Genomic DNA, 18,763 nt, shown 5'->3' with positions numbered 1-18,763 from the left:
AACTCTCGATCTCTGTATCTGCACGTCAGATGAGTCATGACTGCGCTGGAAAATGCTGTGTTTTCTTTAAACGACGGAGAGGTGTTCATCAAGCATTTAGTTAGCCTGGAAGAAAGACATAGAACATGGCCCGTGAGGCTGAAACATTTCGATGTATGTATTCTATCATGCCGACCAAGGCTACTTAGGGGTACATATATTTGTATAGCGCTGTGTAGTAATGTAAACTACAGAAGAGGGAAGTCTAGTGCTATCTAGGGGTACACATTGTTGTATAGCGCTGTATTATGATGTAAACTTCAGAAGAAGGAAGTATAGTGCTATCTAAGGGTACATAATGTTGTAAAGCGCTGTATAATGGTGTAGGCTGCAATAGCGGGAAGCATAGTGATATTCACCCAAGTGATATTCCTCAGTTTGCAAGCCTTACGTCCGCTACAAAAAGTCTTCGTCTCAAAATTTAAACTTAATTCAATTCAGTGGCTGTTCATAAACATTTTTGCACAAGCGTTGCAAAATAATTGAAGGATAATAAACAAAATAGCCTCTATTTTACTTGAAAATATGTGCAAATATTTTTCCTTGGACATTCGCAGTTTCCACATCTTGGAACAGGTAATGTCCGCGAACAAAAATCAACACTTATTTTCGCGCCAAATTAGGGCAATAGTTTATATAGCACTGGATGGTCATATGAAATTCAGGAAAGGGAAACATTATGCTAATCTAGGGGTACATATTGTTGTGAAGCGCTTTATGGTTACACAAACTGCAGTTTACGGATGTTCAATGTATTGAGGAATGTTTAGTATGGTATGGTGCTGTTTGTAGATTTAAATTGCAGTCTACGGATTAATAGTGCTACTCAGGGGTATAATGTTGCTTTGTGCTGTCTAATGATAAAAGTTGCCGCAGAGGGATGTATCGTGCTACTGAAGGGAGGTGGGAGAGGGGCATATAGGCGTGCGAATTCAAGGAGTTTATTCAACGATGTAAGGAGACATGGAGTCGACTAATGGACGGAACATGTTTGCTCATGATAAATCTCTCAAGTTGTTATCGACTACCCCCTAGTAGTAGGGAAGGAGAGAAAAGGGATGCGCAAATACTTAAAGTTGTAAAACTTGTGGGAGGAAAAAAGGTAAAAAAGGCGCACACAGTATCAACACGTCCGTCGGCGTTCAAAACCTTGTGAAAATATGGAGAACGATAAATAGTGGAAGACACACGATCGAGGAGACGACGAGCGTTTCCTAAGTGGGTGGGGGCTTGAAACATGGAGCGTTAGTACACTATCAGCTGCACAGATTATGAACTTGGCGGGATAAGATCTGTTCTCTCTGCATCTCACGTGCATCTTTAGAATACGGAGACAGACAATGAAAATCAACCCAGCTTTTGAATCTAATATACTGTATATTTCTCTTACACAAAGAAAAAAAAATAAGTACAATAGAAACTGCATTAAATTGTCCAAGGCTTTAAGTAAAATACGCGCTAAACGGAGACATTAGAATGAACCCATTTACTCCCAAGACTGATCGTAATTTAAATTCTCCTCACAAACCTAATACACGGACAAACATGGTGTCAATAAGAATTACAGAAAATCTAAACTGGGAGAATTTTCTTCAGAACTTGGGAGTTCATGAGTAAATTAAAACAAGGTAACTGAAGAATTATCTTCAACTGTAAATAAAAATAGTATCAAAACACTTCATACGAAATACACTGACATTACACAAAGCATATTTAGTTAAATATGTTAAAATCTAACAAAGATATTACCAGAAATATTCAAATCAGACTAAGGTAAATTGAAAGTAATGCAAAAAATTTGAACAGGGAATTTTCAGAAATCGAAAGTTTTATCCTGAAGCCCTGAACCTTTTCAACTACGGACTTCATTTACATTTGTTCATAAACCTTTTCACCAAAATATTTCCCATTAAGGACTACATGGCTTACTTCAACTGCTTCGCTGATTAATTGGCGTAAATATTTTCCTCCTTGAAACAAAAAATTCCATGTCAAATAAATTAAAAGTCACAACTATGGAACTTCAGTTAGATTGAACTCTGCTTCGCTGTTTCCTTGTTATGATCACATGGACAATTGTTAACCTCTATGTCTATGAAATAGTATCGATTCATTTCTTCACCAAGGTAGAGTTACACATCTCAAGTTCCATTTAACGAAAAAGTCAAAAGTGATGAAAAATAGCCAAAACTTGCCGAAATAGAGAAACATTTAAACCATTCAAGTTTTTGTGTCATTTTTTTTGAGATGAAAACAAAAATCAATTTTTTATTTGTGTAATTTTACATTCAAATTTTCTCTTTCCTTTGTCATGAAGTCAAGAGTGACGTCATCTCCAATCAGTAAAAAGGGCGCCCAGTATTTGACGTCGCAGAACTTGTCTGATTCTCTGAGGCTTTTCATGGCTAGGTTCAGTGACTCGCCTGCAGTTTTACCTTCTGCGAGGTGTTGATAAAAGCATTTCATAAACTCAAGAGTAGCCTCGTCATCAATCGCCCACAGGGACACCACAACAGACCGCGCACCAGCCCCCATAAAAGCGCGCGCAATGCCAACCACACCTTCAGCCTTGATCTCGCCCCGACCACTGTGGGAACAACTAAGCACAACAAGCTTGGCGCGAACTTGAACATTCATCACATCTTCAATTGTTAAAACGTAATCTTTCTCCGTTGGAAAACTGAATATTCGGTCTGGATCAGGTGCAAGAGCAACTTCGCCAGTTTCCATACATCCGTGTGCCGCAAAGTGAACTAAGGAGACGGAACCGAGTCTATTCAACACTTCACGTTTCGTAGCCTGTCTGCCAGTGATTGGCGCGATGTTCAGAATTTTTCCTATCATTTCTACTTCTTCTTTAGCAGACGGAAGCTGCTCGAGGATTTTCACTCCCATGCTGTTAGTAACCTCGGATACCCACGGATCTCCTACAAGTAACGCACCACTGCTTTTGTGATAATCATCTGGGCAATTGGCAATGAGTCTAAGACTTGTTAACGATGGAGCGAGACGAATTCTGAACGATTCACAAAGGTATTTAGAATTACCATCCTTAAATGCAGCGTAAGGAGCGAGCCACAGGGGTCCATCGGGAATAATGAGTAGCTCCTTACCTTGAACCAGGTCAGCCACCGGCTTTATAATGGTATCAAACAAAGTACTCAAGCATTCGTTTTGTTGAATGGAAGGGTGAGGGTTGTCTTCCAAAGATCGATTCTCGCATCTCACATTAAAACAAACACCAAGTTGTGTGTAGACTCCAAGCATGAGTGACTCAAAAATCTGGCTAGCTCCACTACTCTCTGAAACAGCACGATTGAGTTTACTTTGTCTTAACTGAACTTGTTTTCCTTTGGACACAACCCAAAGATAGACGCCGTCTTTGTCCACTGCCTGAAAGACAGTATCTGATGGAACGTTTTTTAAAACTGCTAAATCTTCATCGCCTCCCTTACGCTGACTTGTTCCACCATATAAAATGGATTCCATTAGGTCAGTCAGAGCTTGAGCTCGTCCTTTCTCAGCAACAAATAAGGCTTCATCTATATTACCTTGTTCTACGAGAACTCTCCACAAACCCGTATACGCCATTTGATACTGATTTCGAAATTTAACTTTCCACTCATCTTTAGATTTTAGAAGTACTCTCAAGGAATTAAATAAGTTTATGCTAGCTTGGTAATGTTCAACGGCTTTTGGCAGTTCACCCTGCGACTCAAAAACGCGTCCTAATGAGAAGTAGGCCATTGCCTCCAAGAGTTTGTCTTCGACCTCTTTGGAAATTTTGAGCAATAGGCTGAATAACTCATTGGCCTTGGCCAAATTTCCCAGCGTTTGATATACATTGCCAAGACTACCATAAGCTTTACCCTCACCATGCTTGTCTCCTACTTCTTTAGTTATTATAAGATGTAGGTTGTGGTACTCTATGGCTTTTTTAAAATCACCTAGACTGTGATAAGCAGTGCCAAGATTGCCATAAGCGTTACCCTCCCCATGCTTGTCTCCTACTTCTTTAGCTATTTTAAGATGTAGCATGTGGTACTCTATGGCTTTTTTAAAATCACTAAGACTCCGATAAGCAATGCCAAGACTACCATAAGCTTTACCTTCCTCATGCTTGTCTCCTATATCTTTAGCGATTTTAAGATGTAGGTTGTGGTACTCTATGGCTCTCTCGAAGTCACTTAGACTGTAAAAAGCATTGCCAAGATTGCCAAAAGCACCACTCTCCCCATGCTTGTCTCCTTCTTCTTTAGCTATTTTAAGATGTAGGTTGTGGTACTCTATGGCTTTGTCTAAATTACCCAGACTCTGATAAGCATTACCAAGACTACCATAAGCTTTACCCTTCCCATGCCTATCTCCTACTTCTATAGCTATTTTAAGAGCTAGGTTGTGATACTCTACAGCTTTTTTGAAATCACCCAGACTGTCATAAGCATTGCCAAGATTACCATAAGCTTTACCCTCCCCATGCTTGTCTCCTACTTCTTTAGCTAATTCAAGATGAAGGTTGTGGTGCTCTATGGCTCTTTTGAAATCACCCTGACTGCGATACACAGTGCCAAGATCGCAGTAAGCACCGCACACCCCATGCTTGTCTCCTACTTCTTGAGCTATTTTAAGATGTAGTTTGTGGCACTCTATGGCTTTTTTTAAGTCACTCAGACGGTGATAAGCATTGCCAAGATTGCCATAAGCGTCACCCGCCCCATGCTTGTCTCCTACGTCTTTCGCTATTTCAAGATGCAGGTTGTGGTACTCTATGGCTTTTTTAAAATCACCCAGACAGTCATAAGCATTGCCAAGATTCCCATAAGCGTTACCCTCCCCATGCTTGTCTCCTACTTCTTGAGTTATTTTAAGATGTTGGTTGTGGTAGTAAATGGCCTTTATAATATCACCTAGATTCCGATACACCTTCCCAAGATTGCTATAGGCTTTACCCTCCCATTGCTTGTTTCCTAGTTCTTTAGCTATTTTAAGATAACGGTTGTGGTACTCTATGGAATTTTTTAAATCACCCACACTGTCATAAGCATTGCCATGATTCCCAGAAGCTCCACTCTCCTTATGCTTGCCTCCCCATGCTTTTTTGACATCACCTGAACTTGCACTATCATGGTCAGAGCTAATATGATATTTTTCTTCCATAGAATTATCTCCCACTTCTCTGACAGACTGAAGTCTAGATGACAACAAAATCCTGCAATTTTTGTCAATCTTTGTTATGTTAAGGTTTAAAAATGTGGAAAAAATGAAAAAAAATATTATTTCTGTAATCACATTGGTATGTAATAGGCCATTTCTGCAGTTGCATGCTTGGTTGCCAAGTCTTTGAACAGCAGTGTGGCTAAGGGTGACCTTGTTATAATACAGACATTGCTGCTTTTCACAAGCAAATTACTTTGTTAATTTACACCCACTAGATACTGGTCTCTATCACAACAAGGTCACCTTCAGAGTCACTCCAAATCAAAGGCTTGGCAACTAAGCACACAACTGTAAAATGGCCTGATTGGAAATATATGAAAATCATATATGTGCACTGCGGTGAAGAAATGGATGTAAGTGATCCTCACGAGCACTACTGAATGAGTAGTTAAAATAAGACCTAAAAAAAATTCAGGCCCATACAGGATTTGCACCCATTATTGAGAGGGCAACTGTGGGAAACTATAACAACGAGGCAAAACTCAATGCACTTCCTCAAAGAAACATGTGTTTGGAACAAGTGTGACTTATTGTATGGTGATGTGATTTTATCTTGAACTCACACTTTTATTGGTGTGATGACACATGAGATCACTCTTTGTAAAAAAACACCAGTGATTCACACTTTTTTCACACATCATCACACTTCTTTTAAAAGTGTGATTTCAAGTGTGATTCAAAGCGTGAATTACACTTCTTATAAAAAAAATCACACGTGATCACACTTTTAAATCACACATGAGATCACATGTGATCATGCAATTACAATTGGTATTAACTTTCACACATTTTTAGTCACACACACTTTAAGTATGAGCTGACAAGTTCCCATCATAATTAATACTCTTCTTTGTACTTTCCCCCTTAAAACTTCAAATTATGGAAATTATACAAAATTCAAATTATTTCCATTATACCCACGGTTAAAAATGACAAAAATTTCCTTCAAAGGATACAGCTAATCCCTTATCACACCAAGTGATTGCTTCTTCAAATCTCTTCAGTTCAACACAGGCAGTGGCTCCTGTAGGCAACAACACAAATGGGCATATAATTACTGTAGCTCAATTCCAACAAAAGAACCAGAAACCTGACTGAAAGCTAAATCATTACAGACCAGGAAAAACAAAAAAAAAACAAAAAAACTAAAGAAAAAGGAAAAGAATAAACAGGCCCTATTAAGTTTTAGTTAGATTAGCTTTTGATGATTGAAACTTCTAAGAACAATTAAATTGGGACTGACAATTCTCATAAAATCACTCTGAGATACAGATAGAATATAAGACATGTAACATGAAAACAGAAAAATGGTACATTTTTTAGTTGATCTTTTTAGAACTAGGTGAATACAAAGTAAAAACTTTTATTTGGTATTAATACTAGTTTCCCTTTAGTCTGAGTTAACATATTTGATTTACTCAATCAGTTGATAACTGATTCCTAGGAAGTGACTCAAACTAAGCTTTTAAGCTCACCAAGAATAAGATTTACTCATGCTATCTCTTTAGTTACATTATTGTTACATGTATCATAGCACTTGGAGTTGAGTTATACTTAATGAATGAGGAAAGTTTCCTTGCAATTTTGAGTTAAATTAATGAAGTCCTTCCTTCTTTTCAAAACAGCTTGGTAGTGACTAAACATATCTGACACCACTACCTCATTTATTGAGCAAAAGGAAACTACAATACTCATGCTAAAATTTTGCTCTGCATTCAGCATAAAGTTCTTCATCCAACTCAAAATGATATTCTCATCATAATGAAAAGTCATGGCACAGCAGCAAAGAGCTGAATTCAAATGTACAACAGAGTGGTCTTCACTACTTAATTTTAATATAACTTTAAAAAGTCAATGAGACAAGATTTAACTTCATCTATCTTTAGAGTGAAAAGTTTGTTATTATTATTATTATTATTATTATTATTATTATAATTATTATTGCACAGCTAACATATCTAACCTCTTACAATTGCCTCAAGGAAAGTTGGATTTAACCCAATGGCTGCTTCTGCATCCCTTAGTGAATTCTGGTGATTTCCTGTTTTTAAAATAAATATCTCTGATTAGCTGTACATATAGCAAACTCACCACCCTTACATTAATTTTAGGTAAATCCTGTGATCCTTATTGATATCTGGGGTAAGAGGTTAACTCTTTGTATGTTTGAGAGGCCAGGATAAGGCAAATGTATTTTCCAGAGAATTTCTTTTATGGCATACATTCAAAATTATCACCTTTGTCAGAAAACTACTTCTGACAGCCCTAAGCTTCAAAAGAGAAAAAAAAATGCATATTGCAGTTATCATCGTCTTACCAAGTTTAAAATGTGCATTAGCCCTGTTGTTGTAAAGTTTGGCCTTCAGTTCTTTCTCGTTGCAGTTCATTTTAATTCCTTTGGTGTAAAAATGAATAGCATTGCTGAAATCGCCTTTCTTGGAGGCCTCATTACCCTCCTTCCTATAAACATCAGCTATGGCTGCAAAGAAAATAATAAAATAATTTGTGTCAAAGTCTGTGGTTGTAGTTAATCAGTGTAGAAGCAGAGCTGCCAAGATCTGGAGATTCAAAATCTGTCTGACTCTACCCATCCCCTGAAAACCTTAGATGACATCTGCAGCCCCCCCCCTCCCCCTCACAGGACAAACCTTACTTAGTTCATTTGTAAGAGACTTTTTTTGGTTGAAAGCTGAACCAATGAGAGTCAGTTGCTGCTGTGGTTATTGTTAAGAAGAAAGTGTAATCCCTCTCTGAGACAATCTAAGTGCAATCAAGAAAATTGAGGTAAGAACCTTAAGATAACCATAATAACATTAAATATGGAAAATCTGGAGTTCAAACGTTATGTTTTTTATGAGGAACTGACCCAAATTCTCTTTTATCTTGAAGATATGATGACCCATATGGGAGACCCAGTGTCTTGTTCTGTCTCTCTGAGACTCCCTGAGAGAGTCAGACAATCAGAGAGAGTCTGCATAATTATAGGCATAAAAGAGCCAACTGCTTTGATTACATTTAGATGGTTAATGAGTCAATAGCATCCAAATGTTGCAATCATAAAATCCAGAAACAACATCACTTATAGACAAATAGTTATAGTATATAAATGATAAGAATAATAATAAAGATGAGATTAATAGTTGTGATGAGGCTGATGATATGGGTAACAATGGTGATGATGAGAATTAAACATCCATCAATTTGAAGCAAACCCCTGGGCATTTGAACTTTTGGAGATTGGTTTCAAATGCTCTTTTTCCCTCAAAAATTATGATGAAATGCCCCACCTAATTTCTATGTAAAAGGAAAAATTAGCAACTATGACTTTCACCACATGTAAGCTTTAAAACCAAGACAAGACCTTGTAGGCTTTTTTCTACTAGCAAGTCTTGAAACTTCTGGTTCGAATTCCCCAATGCCAGTCAGGCAAGGTTCAATTTCCCCCTTCTATCCCCCTCCCCACCCCCCTTTAGCTTGGATGATGATCAAATCCTTATTGATTGTTGCTTGAGGAGAAGGGAGAGGATGTTGAAGCTTTCAAATTGATTGTTGCATTATAATGGACAGATGATGATGGTGGTACTTTATGATGCAAACTTACAAAATTGATGTTATATAATTATAAAATGTTCAGAGAAACGTGTGTGCCATGATTGGTTAGAATAAGTTCATTGTATCTCCACAAAACAAGTGCCTTACATCACAGAAGTGCACTGTTGAGATATAATGCATGCAGCCTATGTCATCGGTATAAGTGCCTGCAATACACAGTACATTTTATAAAAGAAATTAAAACACTTCTTCCTCAAGCATTGTTGAGTTATATAAGCACTTGCGAATTTTTAAGAACACTCAAGAAGTGCAAGAAGCACTTGCCTTCTGCTTGTGCCCCTCCTCACTTCTCTCGTGTTCTTAAAAATTCCCGCATGCTTAATAACTTAACAACGCACTTGGCGCCTTTTTATTTCTTTAATAAAGTCTTTACTTATCATAACTTTGTATACTTGCTTTGAACTTTTAGAAAAGAAAATAACAAAGGTTTCTGTGTCATAGATCTTCTCGATGAGAAGCATATTGTAATCATAGAAGAGAGTCATGACTGGCCAAAATATAATTTAAAGTGGTCATAGTGTACATTATCCTTCTCCACACCTGGAGTCTGCTTACATTCTAGAAACTTGTGGAATAGAAATTATTCTAAAAATAACAGAAGCTGAAGTTGAACCTAGCTCACCTCGTAAAGTGTCCTCATCGAAATCTGGAGCATTTTCTTGGTCAGGCAAGTCTTCAGTTTCGTATAGAACTTTAACTGGACTTCCTCCTGTAGCCATAGCAACTGTAAGAAAGTGCTTCTTACAAATAGTTAGTGTTTTAAGTTATCCTGGCCTGAAAAAACAATGGTTACAAACGGTACTAAACATCAACTCAACATATTACCCAGTTGCAAAATAAATATTTTTCCCTTCTGAGAATGGGAGGATCATAACATAGACAAAAAATCACAAGCAATTAATATTAATGGCATACTAAAAGCAGCAAAAGAATAAAATATGTATATACTAAATGAAACAAGCATTAATATTTAAATGAGCAGCAATTCATTTCTCACTATGATAAATTTGAAGATTTACAAAAGACAGTACTAATTGACAGAGATAAATTGGGAAAAAAAATCAACATTTGTGTTTTGCACTACATCAAGGTAAATGCCAGGTATTGCCTGCGAATTTTTGCGAATTCGTCACCTGTAACTTGTTCAAACAAGCTCAGCTTAATAAGCTTATTGATAACACGAAGCGGAAATACAATTAATACACGCCAGAATAAAGTAAAAGTTAGCAATCCTCGTCAGTTTACTGCAGGAAAATCTTTCATTGCCGAAAATCAGAGAAAATTAGGACAGATGAAGGACATTTGAAGGAGAAAATGTTAGCTGAGAAACTCGAAATATAAGCATTTACCTTATATTAAAAAATCTGATACAAACATGTGTTCATACCTCTGTCGAGGAAATGGAAGCCACATTTGACTGTTTTACGACCTTGCTTCCTCAATCCGTCATGGCAATGTTTCGAAGAAAGCCACTAAGACTGAGAAACTACCAAGAAAGACTTGAAAACTACGTTAGAGAATGAAACATCTCAGTAGTGTGATGCGAATACGAAAGGGGTAGTCCCCTAGCCTATAAGTCTGTGCGAGCTTGAATCCGGAAGTGCTTCAGCTGTAATTGAAAGAAGAGCCTATAAATATATTTATGTATGTAAACACATATTTTATGTGTTTGTATACATAAAATTATATATTTTTTCTGCGCTTCTCGCGTTCTTCTAAGGTCCACTACTTTATTACATCTCACTTTTGCATGTTCTCACTGGCACTCTTACTATAACGCATGAGGGGTAAGTCTTGCTAGTATTAGAAACAAATCCCTCTCGGAATATATTAAAGTAAAATTTTGCTGTAGCGTGATTATGAACTTTTATTTATCTTTATCTCATTTTGTGAATACATACCCTTTAGAGGACTTCAGAGTCCGGAGGGTTTGTGGCACTACATAGGTTCTGGAGATACGTTTCCAGTTGAAATATTTCCTGAAAGATTTTTTGGATTTTCTTTATCTGGCGGTGACATACCTGAATATTTTTCTGAGTTGTGCCATATTTTGACTCACCCTACGGGCTCATCATAATACAAACAACAAGTGAAAATACAAAGCAATACTACACACCAAAAAGTCTGATATGTTAATTATTATCTGACAGTTTTTTTTTTTCCTGCTAAGTCTTTCTGCTCATTTCTCAAAGGCGGGGAAAGCAAAGCGGATAGAGAGGCGCAGCGTGCGCAACCGACCGGTTAAACAGATTTTGTAACAGAACAAAATAACCAACTACACAATATCAGAGTATTCATGTGGTATATGTTCGCGTTCTTTGAACTTTACTTTGTACAGTTGGATTTTAAACCAAATTATCTTTAATCAACAAATTCTAACTTGTTGATTTTTAGACATGACAGGACGGAAAACGCATGCACTGTAAGTACCTTCCCGTTGTCCCATACAAAGCCTTAGAAAACTTTTCTAAGGCTTTGTATGGAACAACGGGAGGTACTTACAGTGCATGCATTATCCGTCCTGTCATGAAATTCTCCTTGTCAGCACCATAGGAAATGTATAACGAGCAGTATGGAGAAATTGCATACTGATGATGTGATTAACATGTAACTTCTTCCTATAATATCCATACATTATCCAGGAAACAGGTAGTGGGAATACTCAGATTTATCGGGTACAAGATATTATCTTGAACACCAAATTCTCATAACCAATTTACAGGGAAATATGTAGCAGCAGGTGGAGAGAATTAACAATCAGATCTTGGGAGTTTAAGGGTTAATGGCATTTAATCTAATAAACTCCACGATTCACTGATCCCTTTGACATAGACAAAAAATAATTTAAGAACCACTTATCACATTTATTTGAAAGCGCTTTATTACTTTTTCAATACAGAAGGGGTAACATTTAGGTTGAACGCACAACTGATGTAAGACTTCGCTACGTATGCGCCGTAACTACTGTATCATAACCGCTTCGTAGCACTTGGTGGTGAACGTTCAATTTGATGCAAAAAAAGATAACTAGCAAGCCCTACGATAATATGTTCATTCTGCTTTTTAATCAAAATAATTTAATTATTGTGGCTCTGAAACGCAAATACTACAAGTGTCCATTCCTGTGTTGGCTCAAAAAAATATTCCCACACAACTTGGGCAAAAGTTAGTGTATTAAAACGAAGTCCTGGCTTCAGTAAGAGTGAAGTCCTCAAAGCAGTACTTTCTTTGCGTAGCCCAGAACTAACAGTAACCGCTTTAAACACTGAGCCTTTTGAAATTGGATGAAAGATACAGGTAACTCGTGAAAGGACGTCTTCAAAACTTTTGGGCAAGATGAAGGCTTTTTTTCAGCATCTAGTGGCTAGACGACCCTGGAAATTCCATTGCTCGTCCAAAATCACTTGGGGTCATTCATCTGAAAAATTGAAGTTAAAAAAGTCACTTTTGAAGGGGTGATGTTGTGAGTAGAAATTAGATCATAGTCGCACTTAGGATTCAAAGGGTTACATCAATAAGGAGATTATAGAAACGGATTTACCTCGTCAATATCTTTATCAGAGTCTACAGAGTCAGGCGTTTCCTAAAAACAACAACAAAAGCATGTTCCTGAGATTTTAATATTTACACTCCTCCATTCTTTCAGGATTCTCTCATAGTTCAATGCCACACATTTATACTCCTAGTTAGAGGAAGGCATACTGAGAAGCGAAGTGCCTAACCTAGGAGCTAAACGATCTGATCAGGAAAAAAGTATGCTACTTCAAACTGAGCGCAAGGCAGCTAGCGGTTTTTATTCGCGTTCATCAATCTATGAGTTCCTTCTTTTAATATGTTTGTTACTTACCCTCTCAAACTCCTGAATATCGGCTCCTTCTTCGTCACTTGAAAAGTCATCCACATCAATTTCAGTCTAGTGACAAAAACATCTGGGTTAGAGAAATTCAGTTTTGAAGCCCTAAATCTTTAAGACCATGTTTGTTAGACTAGTGTGACCACCATGGCGAGGTTAGACTAGTGTGACCACCATGGCGAGGTTAGACCAGTGTGACCGCCATGGTGAGGTTAGACTAGTGTGACCGCCATGGTGAGGTTAGACTAGTGTGACCGCCATGGTGAGGTTAGACTAGTGTGACCGCCATGGCGAGGTTAGACTAGTGTGACCGCCATGGCGAGGTTAGACTAGTGTGACCGCCATGGCGAGGTTAGACTAGTGTGACCACCACGGGATCCTTCAAACGAACAGAAAAAACGAAATCAGAAAGTTCCTTTGCGAATTCGATATGACGAGCACCTCAAGAGAGTCCAGTACACAAAATGTAATCTTTTACCTGGGTGGCTGACGCTGTTTGATTATATTCACTGGAAGGTAATCTCTCAGAATATTTGATCATAATATGATTATACATCTCATGGAAATATGCACTCATCTCCATTCCTTCTTCAACCACCTCATTGTACACTGCCTTGATAGCGTCCACGTCACGGTGGAAGTCTAAAATAAGATAGGCACGCACCGCGTCTTTAGTGACCATGCAGAGCGGGGCTTGTTTAAAAATACCTTTTCCTAGATTCATGACTACCACAAGATGCGCATGAAACGATTTTTGGCTGAAATTAATAACGAGAGATTTTGGCATTTAAAACAGCCCTAAATGTTTAGCAAGCTGTACAACAGCACAAATCCTCCTCAATTTACCAATCACAGTGCCCAGAGTTCCTAGGAGCGGATTTAATAGGCTGTCTTTTTTGTTACCTGTTGAGATGTTGACCATCAAATTTGACGCCCAGGAATTTCAGAGGGGGACACCGTTGAGCCTGGTTTACACTCTTGCGAGAAACACTTTTTGGGCAATGCTTATCACTTCTTTAAATGAAACTGTTTCACAAGCTAAAGGTCACTTTCCTCGAAGTTTATAATTGATATATCCTTTTCGCATGTATTAAATTGACCTCCATCTCCTTACCAAACAAACTATGAAAAATATAATTTAACCCTTTACTCCCCCAGGTGACCAAGACAGAATTTCTCCTAACAACATCGATACAATATCAGGCAGGTAGGTATGGGAATAAAGAAAAATATTAATTATGGGATTATTACTTGATCCAATATCAAATTCCCCAAACTAACATCATCAGAATTGTATGTTAGACAGTAAATAACATTACTAATGAGATCTTGGGAGTGAAAGGGTTAATACCAAAATAAAAACTGTTCCATGAGCCACATAAAAGGCAACTGGAAACTCGACTTAATCCTTCCACTGCCCAGGTATGAGGCTCAAATCTCCTCAAAAAATAACCATACATGCCATTTTTGCCGACCATCAAACACTTTGCGTTAAGTTAGGGCCATACCTCCTAGTTCAGATTTTTTTAAAATTCTCATAACTGGTTTGCCAGACATTGTTTAAAATTGTACGGGGAATTCATTTAGTGAACACTAATAGAAATCAATGTTCTTTTCACTCACCATGAGCCCTTATCAGATGAAAATACATCTCTTTGGGGCTGACGTTTTCCTTCAAAAATTCTATGGTGTTCAACAGAGCTTGCACCTAACAAATTAGATCATTAAAACGACAGAACTTCTGTTGACTTCAGAACATCAAGTACAATGCCAGCACAACGGTTAAAATCCTCTGGGTTTGGTTGTTGGAAGGCTGATTAGCGATAACTCAGGGTTAAATTTCAGTCCAAGTTTCTTTATTTCTTAGTTTAAATACCTTTTTGAGAAATTTTTCTCTACTCTTTTGAGAACATTCAGTCATCAAATTGTAAGAAAAAGATTTGGATCAATATCAGTAACTGGGCAACTGCCCGCCTACCCCTCCCCTGACCCAACATTAACCTTAACTTGTTATCAATTGATTATTGTTGGGTTAGGGGAGGGGTCGGTGGTAAATTGCCCAGATACTGATATTGATCCAAAGATTTAAATTGAATTTTCTTTTAAAGCTTCCAGATCTGAATCAAATTTCACACTAACCCTGGGTTATCTTAACCCAGCTTTGAACGACCCGGCCCTGAACAATTCCCTTGAGGTAACAGTTCAACATGAGAGAAATTCTGCAGCCTTAGCACTGTCTGTCAACAGTGTGCCTATTATGATTGTTTGCCCTTGAGGAATTTGATCCATTAAAATTTTGTGTCCCGACGTTCGATAACCCTTTACTTTTAATCAAGTTCTACCTGTTGTTGTGGGGAGATTCAGGTGCTCTTAAAAGCTGTTATCTTGAACTTTTAAACTGAGCAGAATTAAAAAATTTGCGCATAATTTTAAGCCGCTTCCAGCCCATGGTTTACGAACGTCTACCTTAATTGTGAGGGCATGCAGGATGTTTACCTCTCCTTTCCAGCCGGCGGATCTCGCAGGTTTCAAAAGTGTGTTTGCATTCAGGAACACATCATTTTCCTACAGAAAAAAAGTAAATTCATGGGTTTGAGAGACCAAGACAGCGATGACAAGGATAAAATTGATTAAGAACTGGAGTTCTATTTCAATTTCTGCTCTGAGGTTCGCGAGGAGTTCTGCATGTTGAACGTCTCTCAAGGCTCAACATCTTTTCATCAGCATGACGTGGAAAGGTAGCATTGTGCTTGAAATAGAAACGAGGACATTTAACACAGCGCTTGATCGCGCTTGTTCTCAGACTACGCAATTCATTCTGCTATTCATTCGTGAATTCATTCTGCTATTTTTCAGAGGACAACTAGGAAATTGTAAAAAAAGATTAAAAGGACCTGAAAGGCTGGGGTTTTGGTGGTTAAAACGTCCATTGCCGGGCTGAGATTTTTTCTCCCAGTCCCTTTCATCTCTTTCCAACTGGGAAGAACAAGGACAGTCCTCCTACTAATACCCATCAATCTTCACCCAGGGCGTAGCCAAAGTTAAGTGATTGATATTGAGAGATCATCTCAGAGAATGACAAAGTGAAACGAAAAACTCACCAGCATGAGTTTCAAGGCAAGATCCGTCTTTCCAGCATGCACGCAAGCAAATACTAGGCCTCTGATCATTTCTCGGGCTTCGGTGGGAATTTCAACTGCTTTCACAGAATGGTGAAGACAGTCTTCCAAAACTGAATAAATCAACAACAATAATTTCAATAAAATTACAAAAATGTTAGTAATAATAATTATGATAATAATAATAATAATAGTAATAACAATAATAATAATAATAATAGTAATAACAATAATAATAATAATAATAATAAATCTTATGATAACGATAATAATAGCTTAAAAGGTTAATTTTGAACGCTCCAGTCATGGGAACTTCTTCCCATTTTCATAAGTAAGAATCCTATTGGGTCTACATATCTTTAACAATTTAGGTTTTAGTAAATTTTTATTATATTGGTTTTAGTCTTCGTCACGGAGTTGGCTACGGCTCACGCTGTCCAACCATCGTGCTTACGACCTGGGCATCCAGATGTTTTATACTGCCATAATAATAATAACAATAATGTTCTATTAAAATCCTCCTGAAATTATCATCATCATCGTTGCTTTTCTTCCTTAGAAGCCTTGCAGATTTCCTACGACGTAACCAAGTCATTATCCTTTTAATGAAACTTCTTGTCGATCTGTATGAATAATTAGGCGCTTTACATGAAGCCATTTCTCACTCCAATACCTTCAGCAGTGGCCAGGTTACTCAGCTGTTTTGTTTGTTTGTTTGTTTGTTTTCAAAATGGCGGTACCAATAAACGAAATATTTGCTAAGTGGAAGAAAGTTTTCAAATTATGATCAGGTTGTTCCTTTAACTCCCTGAACGTGATAAGTAGTGAAATTCTATTCTACATTTTGTGATGGTGGAGATCAACGTTGAATAGCTAACATACCACTATCAAATTTTTCTGTTTGACCCGTTTTGGCCATGGTGTTTAACAGCCTCAGTGCACTGCCCTGTGAAACAAAAGGACCCTCTTCCTTGGCCTGTCCAAATATTTCTAATGCAGACTTGACATCACCCCTGTGGAAAGAAAAGTTCAAACACGATAGTGACCGATGCAAAATTTTCTACAAGCTACTGAAAATTAACATCTTCCTGAAATCATAAAATGAACGCCAGAAATGAAATCAAGAGCCACAGAAATAAAGATAAATTTAATTTTTTTTCAGGTCACGAGTAAATATGACACAAACAGGAGAGCAAGCACCCTTCATTGAAACAATTTTCACCTGAGTTGAAAGTTACCCAGGACTTCTTTGCTCCTACTTTGACACGCTCTGTGACTGGCCCAGAACACTGGCGCCTTTCTCAACTAATCAGATTTAAAACTAGAACCAACCATGACTTGACCACTCGCGTTTTCCCGCGCTTTTGATAATTCAACACTTTTTTCCTTGAGTTCTCATTAGCTCCTTTTGATATTTTCCTCTCTGATGGCTGTTGCGTCAACCCTTTACACCCTAAGATCAGTATGCATATTCTCCACCCTGTTCTTTATACATTTCCTAAGGTGCTGACAAGGAGAATTTGTTTGCCAATCAAAAGGTTCCTTCCCTGGTGATCATTTCCTTTATTCTCATGACCTTAATATGTGATTCAGGAGTGATATTGTAGAAGAAATTAGATGCTAGTGACTCTAAGGGTTTAAAGGGATAATCTACGTTTAGTTTTTACGACACTCCATCGGAATTTTATCTGATGCTACCAGAGTTAACTCCCAAGCTACAGTACCAGGCGTCTTAGATACGAGCCTCATCAAGCCTCCTTAACTAAACGGTATAAACACACCATTACGAAATATGCTTTAGAATTAACAAAAAACTTCCAATCTATTATTTGACAACCAAACAAAAAAAAACTGAAGAGGCCAACACGAGCGTACTCACTTCTGGCAGAAAGAGAACATAACCGAGGAGAAGGTTTTCGGAAGTTTTCGCACTCCCTTTTCCTCCATTTCCGCCAGCACCTTCATCTGAGAATCTGTATCACCTTGGAAAAATTAAACCAGAAACCTTACAAACCAAATGAGTCATGAAGGGGTAAGTTTTTAAAGAAACTGTGGAGTTGCTTCTGTGTGGGGGGAGGGGAGGGGGTATTTCGAAAACCTGCGAAAGGGGGGGGGGAAGAGAAGGGGTTTCTACATTCAAATTCAAGCAAGTCCTACCCCGTCCCGTCGTTCTCTAGTGTAAAAAAAGAAATATTCTTTCATAACATCGAAAGGTCACTTACCATGAAGTCTGTAGCAATACACGAGTTGATTGTAGACAAATGGAGGCAGATCTTTTATTGTGGATATTTCCTTTACCCTTTCAAAGTACTCCAGCGTTTCTGAAAGAGCATTCATCGAACATATTCCTCATCAAATGGAATCTGTTCTCATAGATATTTCACAAGGCAATAAGCTTTTATAGGCCCCACAACAAAAATGGCTCGTTACCCTAGAATAACTGCTTTCAAATCCAACCCTCAATCGATATATTTATTAATTCATTTCCTTTCTTTATTTATTTATTCACGATATTTAGACACGCTCACCCAGCCCAGCTTTGACATTGGTTTAAATGGTGGCTTTTATAAACAATGACAAGGCCAGACCACAACACCGGTAGCTACGTTTCCTACACCTTTCTAGAAGAGCGTGGGTTCTTTAACGTCAAAATGAAGGAGACGTGGCTTGAACCCTCGACCTTCCGCCCAAGTAAACATGTGCCAAAAACGATTTGAATGTGAATGCAAATACGGGGTCCAACAGAAACAGTAAAGACAGCAAAGAACTTGTCAGCGACCATCATACAGTGTACATGAAGGCCACTGTGGTATCATAAATTACCCGTTACACTCTAAGAATTGCAAAACTGTCTAATTGCATAAGTATTCAATAAAAAAAATTGCTGGTTTTTGTAGAGGAAAGGAAAACCGGACAGCTAAAG

General features: G+C 37.9%; 2 protein-coding genes across 4 annotated transcripts in view; both read right to left on the bottom strand.

The window, feature by feature from the left end:
• Positions 1–1,396: 1,396 nt before the first annotated feature.
• On the bottom strand, positions 1,397–10,439 carry LOC149034812 (uncharacterized). Of its 2 annotated transcripts, none has more exons than XM_089193630.1 (6): positions 10,256–10,439; positions 9,491–9,642; positions 7,574–7,735; positions 7,220–7,297; positions 6,213–6,280; positions 1,397–5,265 (listed from the first exon to the last, which is right to left on the bottom strand). In XM_089193630.1, the coding sequence occupies exons 2-6, from the start codon at positions 9,585–9,587 to the stop codon at positions 2,308–2,310; spliced, it is 3,363 nt and encodes a 1,120-aa protein (XP_089049756.1). In that variant the 5' UTR covers positions 9,588–9,642; positions 10,256–10,439; the 3' UTR covers positions 1,397–2,307. The 2 variants fall into 2 exon arrangements, with proteins under 2 accessions (XP_089049756.1, XP_089049755.1); XM_089193629.1 differs by having other exon boundaries at positions 10,218–10,427.
• A 1,289-nt stretch (positions 10,440–11,728) lies between these two features.
• LOC113679889 (uncharacterized) overlaps positions 11,729–18,763 on the bottom strand; it is an 8,017-nt gene continuing 982 nt past the window's right edge. For both annotated transcript variants that reach the window (XM_089193635.1, XM_089193634.1), the window contains 10 exons: positions 18,063–18,161; positions 17,720–17,822; positions 16,723–16,853; positions 15,823–15,953; positions 15,218–15,286; positions 14,345–14,429; positions 13,200–13,363; positions 12,716–12,781; positions 12,410–12,451; positions 11,729–12,286 (listed from right to left, as the gene is read on the bottom strand). In XM_089193635.1, coding sequence (XP_089049761.1) covers positions 12,269–12,286; positions 12,410–12,451; positions 12,716–12,781; positions 13,200–13,363; positions 14,345–14,429; positions 15,218–15,286; positions 15,823–15,953; positions 16,723–16,853; positions 17,720–17,822; positions 18,063–18,161 — 908 coding nt within the window. In that variant the 3' untranslated portion in view covers positions 11,729–12,268. The remainder of the gene's footprint in view (positions 12,287–12,409; positions 12,452–12,715; positions 12,782–13,199; positions 13,364–14,344; positions 14,430–15,217; positions 15,287–15,822; positions 15,954–16,722; positions 16,854–17,719; positions 17,823–18,062; positions 18,162–18,763) is intronic.

Source organism: Pocillopora damicornis, chromosome 14, assembly GCF_964200805.1.
Source record: "Pocillopora damicornis chromosome 14, jaPocDami1.2, whole genome shotgun sequence".
NCBI lineage: Eukaryota > Metazoa > Cnidaria > Anthozoa > Scleractinia > Pocilloporidae > Pocillopora > Pocillopora damicornis.
This window is presented reverse-complemented; position numbering and strand designations above follow the sequence as displayed.